Source organism: Somniosus microcephalus, chromosome 1 (genome assembly GCF_052327205.1).
Source record: "Somniosus microcephalus isolate GS21.2 chromosome 1, FLI_Smic_1.0, whole genome shotgun sequence".
Lineage (NCBI taxonomy): Eukaryota > Metazoa > Chordata > Chondrichthyes > Squaliformes > Somniosidae > Somniosus > Somniosus microcephalus.
Genome location: NC_140987.1, coordinates 220194876 through 220208749, shown reverse-complemented (window position 1 = coordinate 220208749; position 13874 = coordinate 220194876). Strand labels below are relative to the sequence as shown.

At 46.0% G+C, this 13874-nt stretch overlaps 1 protein-coding gene across 1 annotated transcript in view; it reads right to left on the bottom strand.

Annotated features, from left to right (window-relative positions):
• The window catches only part of LOC147124614 (ceramide transfer protein), a 157542-nt gene that overhangs the window by 49969 nt on the left and 93699 nt on the right, over positions 1-13874 (bottom strand). The window contains exons 4-7 of the mRNA XM_085982436.1: positions 12691-12798; positions 11082-11117; positions 7406-7544; positions 321-404 (exon numbers count right to left, since the gene is read on the bottom strand). Of these exons, the coding sequence (XP_085838562.1) occupies positions 321-404; positions 7406-7544; positions 11082-11117; positions 12691-12798 (367 nt within the window). The remainder of the gene's footprint in view (positions 1-320; positions 405-7405; positions 7545-11081; positions 11118-12690; positions 12799-13874) is intronic.

Below are 13874 nucleotides of genomic sequence, written 5' to 3'. Positions count from 1 at the left end.
TAGGTGGGGGCAGGGAGAGGGAAGATGCACAAAAGGCCAGAATTAATTCAATGAGTCTTCCCAACTACACATGATTAAATGAGAGATTTTACTATGCACATTTCTCAGGTGATGTGGAAAAATTGCAATCGACTCTGCTCATAAGATTATTGAAATGGTCTAATTTAGAGATCTATCTACATGAAAATTGGTCTGTGCAAAGAAAATAAATCCTAATTTAAAAGCACTGGAAACATTTTTTTGATTCAGAGATAAGCAATTTATTACTTTGAAGATTAGAGGGGAACAGCAAATAAGCCACAAATTTTAAAGACACTTACATTTCTCTTTGCTGCCATTGTTATTATGTACAAAATCCCCATCTGATCGTGTGGTTGGAAAAGCATCTTCATCATCTTCTACTACTAAAATAGTAAAATTAAACTTTTAGTACACTATTCTAGACTTCTGTGAAACAAACCAATTCTTATTCAGTTTCTATACCAGTTTAAGCCACATCTTCCGACAAGTCCAAGAGCGTATACTGTATTCACACATTCCAACGACACAAGCCTCTATTTAACAGTGCTGAGAGTTTTATGAACGATGCTAAGCCGAGGAGAAGCTACAATTGTTGCACTTGAATTTTTCTGAATACATGACTGGTACCAATGCAGTTACAGTTTGAGACAGAGCAGCACTACCAGGAACGTGGAAAAGCAGAGAGTTCACTATTGCTCGCAAAGTCTTCTGAAGTTTTAATTTAGTAAATTAATTCTTTCCTACGAAATTGGATAACATCCCCAATACTGTTTGGGCTTTGCCACAAAAAGACTGATTCCTATGAATCTGCATTCTTTACACTTATGCTTCGGGAAGCATCCCATGAGATAAACAATTACCCCTTAAATAAAGCATAATGCCCACTATAATGTTCTGCCTTCTCTGAAAGACAGTAAATTAAGGCTAAAATAAAGATTTTTTTTTCAAGCAAGATAAAAAGCAGATACATAACACAAAACTTGCAATAAAATACTTGATTTACAATACAAACAGTTTCAAAACAAAAAAGTCCCAAATCCTTCTAATTCTTAACACTGTAGCTTCTGAATGAGTCTCTGTTGGACATTATATGGAACACTGACCTCTCAGAGTTCCTCCTAGCCACCTCAATTGGTATAGATAGTGCAAAGCAGGGACATGGAGATCATAGATTTGCACCCTCAATTATATGTCTGTCTTGGGTTTAATGCTAAATGAAGCTCATTTAATCAAGCATTTTTCTGAAGAGTTAGGCAATTATCAACTCGAAGAGATTAGGAGGGGTGATTAATAGCTTAGAGAGGTAGGGTTTAACAGAGGGTCTTGGGTGGGCAGGGGTTTAGGGAGAGCATTCCAGAGCTTAGGGCCTAGTTAGCTAAAGACGCAGCCACTGATAGTGGGGCAAAGGGAGTGGGGGATGCACAAGAGGGCGGAATTGGGCTGATGCAGAGTTCACGGGAGGGTTGTAGACAATGTTCCATCTAATTTTTTTTTCAGGCTGCGCTGCCCATTTAAATTCACACATGCACGGTTTTTGCATTTAAAAGCCAGCTCAACGGCTGCGCAGCTTAAAGGGAACCTTGGTTGTAGGGCTGAAGGAAATTGCAGAGATAGGGAGGATATGCAGGGATTAGAACACAAAGACGTGAATTCTAAATTGCAGGTGTGAGAACAGATAGCCAATGTAGGTCAGCAAGCAGAGGTGATGGGTGAATGGAACTTGGTGCAGGTTAGAATATGGGCAGCAGAATTTTGGATGAACACAAGATAAATGGAGGGTGGAGGCTGGGCAGCTGGCCAAAAAGAGTAATGGAATAGTCGGGTCCGGAGATAACAAAGGCATGCCTGAGTGTTTCGGTGGCAGGATGGGCTGATGCAGGAGTAAACATGGGCGATGTTAGAGATGGAAGTAGGCAGTTTTTGCGATGGAGCGGATATGGGGTTGGAAACTCAACTCGTGATCAAATAGGATGCCGAGGGTGCAAACAATGGACTTCAACTTGAGACAGTGGCCAGGGTACAATGTGTGGTAAATCACTGTTTGTATTCCACTGTGTACATGTCTGTACATGCCTCGGCTGACTCCTCCCACGAGTCCAGGTATAAAAAGGTGACTGCTCCACAGTCCCTCTGTATTCTGGACTGGTCGACCACTCGAGGCACACCTTCATTCTCTTGTTAATAAAAGCCTGTTAGTTACTCGCTTAACCTCAGTCTTTTGAGTAATTGATAGCGCATCAATTTTATTAACAAGATTTTTTATAATGGAGAAGATCCTCACACCAGCATGCCTGGACTTAGACCATCGGGAGGCGGACGCATCCACCAAGTTTGCTCACTGGCTTAAGTGCTTTGAAAAATTCCTGATCGCCTCCGCTGCAGCGGTCAAATCGGATGAGGACAAACTGGACGTCCCGATCTCCAAAGTGAACCACCAAGCGTACTCGGTCATCCAGGACGCGACCTCGTACACGGCTGCTCTCAAGCTCCTCAAGGACCAGTACACGTGCCCAGTGAACAAGGTGTACGCCAGGCACCTCCTGGGGAGTCGACCGAGGAATACCTTCAGGCACTGTCGGTGCTTGGCCGGGCCGGTGGTTGTAAGGATGTAAAGGCCGCCGTGTACATAGAGGAACTTATCCGGGACGCTTTTGTGGCGGGCCACAGGTCCAATTACACCCGACAGCGACTGTTGGAGCAGAGTGACCTCGACCTCAACAAGGCCTCTGAACTCGCACTATCATTGGACGCAGCCTACCGGGGCATGGATGCCTACTCCTCTGCACCGTGGACGCCGCGGGGAACGACAGCCTGGGACACGGTAGGACCGTCTCATAGCACCGTGCCACCCCAGCAACGGCCCAACTACCGCAGCAGTGTCCCAAGGCCAGAAATGCTACTTCTGTGGCCAGGCCAAACACCCCAGAGCGCGCTGCCCGGCGAAAAATGCGATCTGCTCGGGCTGCGGGAAGGGACACTACGCCAGCGTCTGCAGGGCCAAAGCCACCCCGAACCCCAGTAGCGCCGCGTGTGGGCCGCCAGCTTGGGCCTCCCCAGCCATGTGCGAACCACCGGAACAGCAGCCATTTTGGACGCCTCCAGCCACATGGGGATCATGGACGCTGCCATCTTGGACGCCAGCCGCCATCTTGGCCCCCTACACCGCCTCATCCGATACCCGCAACGACACACCGACCCCTACGCTGGCCTCCGTTACGCTGGACCAAGCGAGACCGCACCAACTGGCCCGGTCCACAATGGACATTAAGGTAAATGGTCACGAAACAATCTGCCTTTTTGACTCTGGGAGCACGGAGAGCTTCACCCACCCCGACACGGTGCAGCGTTGCTCTCTCCCAGTCCTGCCTGCGCAACAGCGGATTTCTATGGCCTCCGAGTCCCAGTCGGCGGACATTGGCGGCTACTGCGTGGTGACACTCTTGGTAGACGGGACTGTGTACGATAATTTTAAACTTCTGGTCCTGCCCCAACTCTGCGCTGCCGTTCTACTGTGGTTAGATTTTCAGTGCCACCTTAAAAGTGTTACGATGGCGTACGGTGGACCCCTCCCCCCACTCAGTCCGCAGCCAGCAGCTTCCAAACTGCCCGCCGCGCACCAGGTGCAACCTCTCCACGCTCAGTCACACCCCCCCCCACTGTTTGCTAACCTCACCCCCGACTGTAAGCCCATCGCCACAAAGAGCAGGTGATACAGTGCCGGGGACAGGGTTTTCATTAAAACCGAAGTGGAGCGGCTCCTGAAGGAGGGGATTATTGAGGGCAGCACCAGCCCCTGGCGAGCCCAGGTTGTGGTCATTAAGACCGGCGAGAAGCAGCGCCTGGTCATCGACTACAGCCAGACAATAAATCGCTACACCCTGCTGGACGCTTACCCACTCCCCCGCATAGCTGATATGGTCAACCAGATCGCGCAGTACCGCATCTTCTCGACCATTGACCTGAAATCAGCGCACCACCAGCTCCCTATCCGCCCCGAGGACCGCCAGTATACTGCCTTTGAGGCAAACGGTCGCCTCCATCACTTCCTTAGGGTTCCCTTTGGCGTCACCAACGGGGTCGCCGTCTTCCAAAGGGAGATGGACCGGATGGTCGATCAAAATGCGTTGCAGGCCACTTTCCCATATCTGGACAATGTGACCATCTGCGGCCATGACTTGCAGGGCCATGACGCAAACCTCGAAAAATTCCTCTGCATCGCCCAACTCCTGAACCTGACGTATAACAAGGAGAAGTGCATATTCCGCACAACCCGCCTCGCCATCCTTGGCTGTGTTGTGGAACACGGAGTCATCGGTCCCGACCCCGACCGGATGCGTCCCCTTATGGAACTCCCACTGCCTCAAGGCCCTGAAGAGGTGCCTAGGGTTTTTCTCCTATTACGCCCAGTGGGTCCCCTACTATGCGGACAAGGCCCGTCCACTGATCAAGTCCACCTCTTTTCCCTTGACGGCAGAGGCCCGCTTAGCCTTCCACCGTATCAAGGAAGACATTGCCAAAGCCACCATGCACGCAGTGGACGAATCCATCCCCTTCCAGGTGGAAAGCGATGCGTCCAACTTTCCCTGGCCGCTACCCTTAATCAGGCGGGGAGACCCGTGGCCTTCTTTTCACGAACCCTCCAGGGCCCGGAGACCAGACACTCCGCTGTTGAGAAGGAGGCCCAGGCTATTGTGGAGGCTGTGCGTCATTGGAGGCACTACCTGGCCGGAAAACGATTTACCCTGCTCACTGACCAGCGTTCAGTTGCTTTTATGTTTAACAACAAGCAGAGGGGCAAAATCAAAAGCGACAAGATCTTGAGGTGGAGAATCGAACTTTCCACCTACAATTACGAGATCTTGTACCGGCCCGGGAAGCTCAATGAAACCCCGGATGCTCTATCGCGTGGCACCTGCACCAGCGTGCAGATCGATAGGCTGAGGGCCCTCCACAATGACCTCTGCCACCCGGGGGTCGCCAGGTTCTTCCACTTCATCAAGGCCCGCAACCGGCCTTACTCCATTGAGGAGGTCAGGACCATGACCAGGAACTGCCAAGTCTGCGCTGAGTGCAAACCGCACTTTTATAGACCAGACAGGGCCCACCTGATAAAAGCCACTCGCCCCTTCGAGCGCCTGAGCGTTGATTTTAAAGGGCCTCTCCCCTCCTCCGACCGCAATGTGTACTTCAACATTATTGATGAGTACGCCCGTTTCCCATCCCCTGCCCGGACATAACCAGTGCCACGGTCATTAAATGTCTGAACGACCTCTTCACCCTGTTCGGTTTCCCCAGCTATATCCATAGCGACCGGGGCTCATCGTTTATGAGCGACAAACTCCGCCAGTACCTGCTCGCTAGGGGTATTGCCACAAGCAGGACCACCAGTTACAACCCCCGGGGGAACGGACAGGTGGAAAGAGAGAATGCGACAGTTTGGAAGGCCGCCCTGCTAGCCTTAAAGTCTAGGGGCCTTCCGACCTCCCGCTGGCAGGATGTGCTCCCCGATGCGCTCCACTCTATTCGGTCACTGCTCTGCACTGCCACTAACGCCACCCCTCATGAGAAAATGTTTGTCTTCCCAAGGAAGTCCACATCGGGGACATCGCTACCGCCATGGCTGACGTCCCCAGGGCCGGTCCTACTGAGAAGACACGTGAGGACCCATAAAACAGAGCCCCTGGTCGAGAGGGTCGACCTCCTCCACGCCAACCCCCACAGTACGCTTACATTGCGTACCCGGACGGGCGGGAGGACACAGTCTCCATACGAGACCTCGCACCCTCGGGGGCCCCAGTAACCCACTACCACCCACCCCCCCCACGATCCAATATCCAACCCCAGCAGACGGCACGCCTGGGACCCGCTCGACACCCACGAGGACTACACACCAGTGCCCCAGCCTACGCGGGACTCGACGCCGGAAGCTTCACTACCCCTGCCGTCGCCACGTCGATCACAGCGGCAGACAAGACCTCCGGAGAGACTCCAATACACAAACTTTTAATACACTTCACCCCGCCGGACTCATTTTTAAACAAGGGGTGAATGTGGTAAACCACTGTTTGTATTCCACTGTGTACATGTCTGTACATGCCTCGGCTGACTCCTCCCACGAGTCCAGGTATAAAAGGTGACTGCTCCACAGTCCCTCTGTATTCTGGACCGGTCGACCACTCGAGGCACACCTTCATTCTCTTGTTAATAAAAGCCTGTTAGTTACTCACTTAACCTCAGTCTTTTGAGTGATTGATAGCGCATCACAATGTTTGTGGCGGGAGCCAAAAATGATGGCTTTGGTCTTCCCAATGTTTAACTAAATGAAAGTGCACTTCATCCAGGACTGTATATCAGACAAGCAGGCTGTCAACACAGAAGCAGTGGAGGGGTGCAGAGAGGTAGAACTGGGTATCAGTGTGCACATGGAAGCGGACACCAAGTCATCAGATGATGTCACCGAGGAGCAACACAGATGAGGAAAAGGAGGGGTCCAAGGATAGATCCTTGGGGAACTCCAGTAGTAATGGTGGTGGGGTGCAGGAAGAGAAGCCATTGCTGGAGATGCTCTGGCTAGGTATAGTGGAACCAAGCAAGTCCCACAAAGCTGGGGAAGAGAGGAGAAGCACTGAAGGAACATGGTGTAGTTGACTGTGTCAAATGCTGCAGAGAGATCAAGAGAATAATAAATTAAGATACGGTATGAAGAATAGTCCCTGGTCATCTGGTGCAAGAACACAAATGTACAGGACTGGAAAATATCTCTGTAATCCATCTGGTCACTCCATGATGGACTGCATGGCTGGCTTTTTGCTCCCGACAGCAACTGAAATTACACCTGCTTTAGTTCCTGAATACCGATCAATGCTTTTAAAGAATGTACAACTGAACACCTCTTAGAACAATGCTCCCTTGATATTTAACCATCAGAGATATTAATTTTGTCTACATTTCCCAGATTCACACACATTAGCACTTTGAAGAATTTACCAGTAGAAAATTATAGCCGGTCAGGTTCTTTTTAATTGAACAAACAAGGCCCATTATGGTAAGCAAACTGCAACACACAAACCAATGATGCTAGATGAAATAATTCAAAGTTCTAGCATTCTATGGAAGACTGCCACAAAAAAAAATGGCTGAGCAACAGGAAGAAGTAGTAAAATCAACACTGTTCTAGGCATTTTGCATTTCTTGTATAAACTCAGCAATAACAATAATTATACACCAGTACACTATCCTTTTCCCCAAAAAATAATTTGACAAAATTGTTCTGACAATCAATTATTCATTAAAGGACTACATAAATGGCTTTTGAGGTTAAAGAGTACAAGATTGTGTCATCAATTAAAAATATTCCATGTTTAGGAAAATTCTATCAATGCACCTTTATCTCTCTGGAGTTCATCTTTAGAGACAGCATCGGCACAAGCATCAAAGTACTTCTGTAGTGTATCAACCTGTCTGCATAGGATATCACGGAAGGTTTCCATTTCAGCAAGTTTTTCACGCAGGCTATGGCCTTTCTGAAATCCAAAACACACAAAATGCTAAGTTTATTAAATTTCCTAAGCTACTTTACAGATAAGTGGCAAAACAATTGCCACAGAACTGGCAATTCAACCTATTGCGGGCAACTTGGGATATTGACAAACATAGTGAACAGTTATTGTAATACCAGCCAGTATGAGTTTGTTTTGGGACCCAGGTTTCAATTAGAATTTTGAAACCAAATCACTGATTTCAAACATTACAAGCATCCTAACAAGAGTTAAAACAAAGAACACAATTCCTGAAAAAAATTCATTAGCTAATGGCAACTGCATTAGTATGAAAATTATAATGTGGACGCCTTATTAGTGAAATTCAGAATGTGTGATTGCATACTTTTATACATTTTTCTGCATTTATTTTGATCGTAATTAAATCTCCACAAATGCTATTGGGCATCTTCACAGGTGAGATCACCTAGGAAATTTGAGGGGGTTTAGCATCTAACAACTTCATTCTACCTCCAGTGACCCTCTTCTACATCCTCCTCCCAAAACACCATGTAAAAAAATGCTACATTCTGGCCACATCCTCATCATGACCAGAAGGGGCAGCACCAAGAACTCAAGTACACATGAGCAGTAACACATATCTACTGAATCCAAACATTTCCACCACCAAGTCAGAATTGAAAGTTAGCCTGGGGACACTGAACTACAAATCAAAGAATGTTGACTATATTTGCAAATTATATATTAATTTATTTCTACTCCTATTTATAAGCAAACAAAATCAGAGGTGGAACTTACAGATCTTGGTCATAGACCAGCTCAGAGCACACATGCTCATTAAGAGGCATGTGAACTGCCTCAGATAGCCATTACTGTCCAGGGAACCCCCTCTGTATTGGCCCCAGAAGCTGCCATACCACAAAAAAGTCTCAAATCAGCTCAAAGCCACCTAGGGGTGTTTCTGGTACATCTACTGTACACATGTGGTCCTTATAGGTCAAAGAGTAACCCCTCCTTTAAACATAAGGCACACTTTCACTTTCTATGGAGTGAACTTGCCATACTGGGCTTGTAATCACCATACTGGGAAAATAACTCTTGCTAATGTTTAGAGGAGAGGGATGTGGATTTAGAAACAGGTATTATGAAGAACTTCATTAAGCGATGAATGTTTGGAATGGTCTGCCGAGCAGGGTAGCAGAGTTCAAAACGCAGCTAGATGCTATACTGGGGTTTCAGGGTATTAGAGGTAAGCTTCAATGGGCCAGACAGTTCCCCCCCCCCCCGCCCGCCACCGCCACCCCCATGTCTGACTTTATGTTTAGCGTGCAACAATTCGAGTCGCTGAACCATGGAAAGGTAGAGTTGTGGCTCTTCCTGCCACCCCCCGCCCCCCACCCCCCCCCCGGCGGGGGCAGGGAAAAATTAGGTATACAAGATAAGTCTGAAAGCACAAGTGGCAAGAGAACATGCATGGATGCTGTCTTATTGTTGACCTGTTACACAATTCCTATTTAACACACTGTTATGTAGTTTCTTTGAGTGATGAAAACCCTACTCTCCAATACTGTGCATGGGTCTTCACAAGTTATCCACCCATTCACCAATCATCTTCCCCACCAAGTGCAACACCGCTTTCAAAGTTCAAGTTAACTAGATAAACTTGCACAGTACCCCAAGTTACTATCCTAGCACCTACTTTATTTTTATTTGTTCACCAAGTGGGCAATGCTAGCAAGCAAGCCACATTTTATTACTCGTCCCTAGTTGCCAGAGAAGTCGGTGGTGTCGGCAGAACTGCTCCGACTGCTTTCAAACAGGGCGGTACAGCATTGGTTTTAAAGCAATTGGTGGCTGCCATGCTTTGGTACTGGTTGGTCACTTTGATCCCGCCCCCTGGATTCATTGCCAAGATCCAGAGAAAACTCACTGATTTCTCCTGGGTCAAAGATTAGGCACTGGGTCTCTGCCAGAGTTCTAGGTCTCCTGCTTGTAGAGGGTGGTCAGGATCTGATGTGTTCACACCCAGGTTGTGGCTGTCCACTTCTAGACCCTCGAGATATCTGTATGTTGAAGTGTCCCCAAAGAGGTGCGCACTGGTGCTGTTTTTCTTCCATCAGATGCACAGCCTGATTTATGACAGGCAGCTCTTTTTTATTAAACTGCAATTAATATTTTTATCCCTGCGAGAGTTGTCTGATATGCCAATAGTCTGGAACCTGGTAGCTTCCACCAGGGGCTCTCTCAGCTAAGGTGACTTATTTAGCAGAGGCGCTCCTCCGCTACCCCAGTCGAGTTGCCTAGCTTGAACAACACGTGACTGCTGGAGAGAAGAGCACTTGCTGCTAAAGTAACGAGAGTCAGGGACGTACTAGATGGTAGCGGAGCAGGGCGGATATTGCCAGAGGCATTTGCTGCCCAGGTGTCCTGGTGCTACGTCTGGCTTGTGACCAAACCATCTAGGGAGTGAAATGCACACTCGGCCCCGACTTGGTTAGGTGCATTCAAGAGGCTCAAGCGTGGAAGCTGTTCCGACTGATCTCACCCCCATTTGGATGGAGCTCCGTCGGGAACCTCAGCCTCAATTGAACCTTCTCTCGAAAATTCCCTCCATGCCATTCCATTCTGCATGGAGGGCCTTTCTGTATAGGTTGCTGATGCGCAACCTCCACGTCTTTGCCCTCGTCTTCCATTTGGATATAGCCTGGCGTAATATCTTGACTGCTGGCAAAGGCAAGCGTCGCCAGTGGAAAGTTGTCAGCCTTTCATGTTCCCTTTAATTTCTACAGAGACCCAAATTTTCTTCCTTGAATTAATTTGTTGTAGCCAAGTTCTTCTGTTTCCAATAATGTCTTTTCTCTTAATTCAGCATTCATTTCTCTGGGTTGTCAATCTGCCTCAATTGTGCTACTTACCAGAATCTATCTTCCCTCACAAAACTCTGCAGATTCTAAACATCCAGCATTGTTGAAGGCGTTTTCTATTCTGTTGTTCCACACCATGCAGAAAAAAAAATGGCACTTTCTATAGACAGAAATACTGCTCCCCATCGATTAGGCAGTGATAACTTGGGGGTGCATCAATCAAAACTGCCAGTACTGCTTAGCAAAAAGATAAGCTTCATTCAGATATATTATAGCTATGCAAAGTTGCTCTAATAGCTCAAGTACCTGAAATATTTGGGAAGTACCATGTACAATGGATGGCACTATATCCTTTAACACAAGATTTTTAGCTATGCATCCAAAACAATATAACTGCATTCTCCCCAATCCTTACCTTTAGTCACAACTTTGAGAAGACATCAGTCATACCTGACCATTTTGTTAACTGACCTTCAAAATGGTAGCAGTATTGTTAAATTAATTGATACACATTTGTGAAGTGGCCCAAAATCATAAATAATTAAATCCCTTTATATTTCTGCAATTAATCACCCAAACATATTATTTTGTATAAAGTACAGCTTAGTTCAAACCGCCCCCTGCTGAAAGCACTGGAGATCGATTGTAGTCACCCAATGGTGCATTTTGCTTATGTGCAAATGTTAAGCTTTCCTACCTGTTGGTTGAGATCTTGGACTGGCCCAATGGAAGTCTGTGGTAACAAATGAAGGACTATATAGTTTTTCATCTATAGCCAGCAGTTTACAAGTTTCTAATGCCTCTGGGAGCTTTCAAGAGTATGCATTTTCGTGCCGATAGTGGTTATGCAAAAGTACACAAAAAACAGGATGTATAGGTTCACACTCGGGACCTAGAGTATCTGCAAAATAGTTCTGAAGCCAATTTAAGTCCATGCTTTAATAAAACCCAAAGGCTCAGCCCAAAGCAGATGTCATCGGAAACTGCTCAATCTGTAGTGAATTTTCCATGGCAAAAGTGAGGGTCATTGGGACTTGGAGGACAAAATAATTCATTGAAACTTATTCCATATTTAAAATGGTTTATCTACTATTCTAGAAATCTCAATATTTGCAGAAACATTTGAGTTATGCCACCTGATTCTTCCACTCCAACCTACATCCCTCAAAAAAAGTCAGCCCCCCACCACCACCCACCGATTTGCTTGAATTTATAAATTAAAAAAATCTAGTAATTGAAATTAGTACTGGGTGGTAGTTTAAAACTGGCAATAAGCATCGGCAGCCTGCTTTACACTCGGCCTGATTTTCTTTTCCACTGAAGACGGTTTTGCACTACCGTCCAAGACGAATTTCACCCTAAATAAACCCAGCTTCCATCTCTCTTTCTGCACAAACTTCACATGCACTCTCCCCGTTTATTATGCAATGCCACACCTACCACAGATTATACTAGGGCCAGCCCACCTTTTTTTTTTTAAATTTTAAAACTGGACACTACAAATGAAGGCACGGAGTGGTGAATTCCACTGCGAAACACATACTGTTAAGTGTATCAAGTGACACACAATGTTATGTGCAGCCTCATGCTCAATATGCTTAATAGGCCTAGTGATAGTCCTAACATTGTTCACCTAACTATAGGGTTATCTGTAACCTGTTGTGCCCCTGGAATAATGATACCTGGGAATGTCAAAGACGGTGATCCTGACCATGAAAAATGTGGCGAGATCATTTTGTTGCAGTACTGCCTAAGTGTAGATGAAGATGATATATGTTTCAAGTCATATTCACAATGACTGAAGTATAACTTATTGCATTATAACCCAACACTCACTCACCCACCCCAACAGACTTGACATATTCTGCCAAGCAGCAAGTCAGAGAATTCAGTACACTAATCAAGGTGGTCCTCTCCTGAAATTAAAAATTATAATATTCTCCTCTTTCTCTGCTCTCCCCCCCCCACCCCCAAAAAAAAACACATTTTCTGGCAAGGTAACCATATCACAGGCTTACAATGTCAGTCAACTGAAGCTGTAGGGTGACTGGAATTTCCCTTCAGTCTTCAAAGAGAAAGAACACCTCTTTCTGGTTTTAGCTAAGCCATCAAAACGGAATGCTTTACCGTGTTAACCAATGCACTGGTCGACCTCCAAAAATGAACTTCTCCCAAAAGCAGAATTCTTAAACTCTTATTTTTCTCCCATAGCAATAAATTGCACATCAAAAGTAACATACCTACTTGGGGTGTTGGGGGAGGGGGGGGGGGTTCTACAGTGAGCAAAATAGAACAATGTTTCTTACCTTAAATGAGGAGGTGGATGTGGCAGAATAACCACTTGCTGCAGATGTAAGAGACAGCATGGAGCCATGACGCCGTAGACTTGATTCTGACCCATAACCAGATTCTGCCTATTAAAAAAAACATTTTAAAATGAATCTGACAAGGATGCATGCATTATACAATGCGTATTTCACATTTTTCATATCAAATGTGCACATTTATTAAATATTGCTAAAGTAACTCAAGACATGCATGTCTTGATTATGGTTGCTTCAATTCTTCACATGCAACATATCATGGTTCTCCTCTTCCCCATTCTCTTCTGTTTAGTTAGCTTGCATTCTACTCTTAGCCATGAATAAACTGAAGATGGCTGCCGTCCTTGCGGGCTCCGTGCATACCAGGCAGCTAAGTGTCCTTTGCTGCTTGGTGCGCTCGGCTCGTTAAGAAAAAAGCATTTCATTGACTGGATTTCACTTGTTGTATTTGGTTATGTGACAAATAAAATTGAAATTGAAATTGAAATTTAGATGCTTCCATTTTTACTCTCAGCCTCTTTGCTCTGTGAGGCCATAATTACTCAAGTGTTCACAAATTCAAGAACCTCTGTGATGGCCACCTTTACAAATTATACTCTTGATGGTCAATCATGCAGATCTGAATCGGTATATAACCAAGGAAAATGAGTGCTGATAAGCATTTGGTAAAAACCTTGAATGCCAAACATCAGGTCAAACAAAAATACTTGGAATTGCTGATGCTCAATTGGATGTTATTGACTTCCCTGATTCACGATGTGTTCTTTAGATACACCACAGCTAGCCAGTACCCTGGTGACACAATCTGCAAGAATGTGAACATTTTGCAGTTTTCTGTCAACACAAAGCCATTTAGAATCCTGCGCTCCAGAAACGTCTGGTGCTTTTGAGGACTATAAAAAGTGACAAAGTAAAACCCTGAAATATTAATCCAACAGAACTTTGAAAGTATTACTTGCATTTATTTTAGAACAAAGCCTCGCTGCTCACATACATCTCAAATAAGAAAATAATTTCCCTAAACTATGGAGCAGGCTCCACAAAATGCAAGTCCTTCATCTCCTCTTTGATAGTCTCTCTTCACGTCTCATCTAATGCCGTCTGGTACCAATAAAACGGTCAGATGCACCCAATCTCGGAATATCCTCGGGGGCTGCTGCGATTGG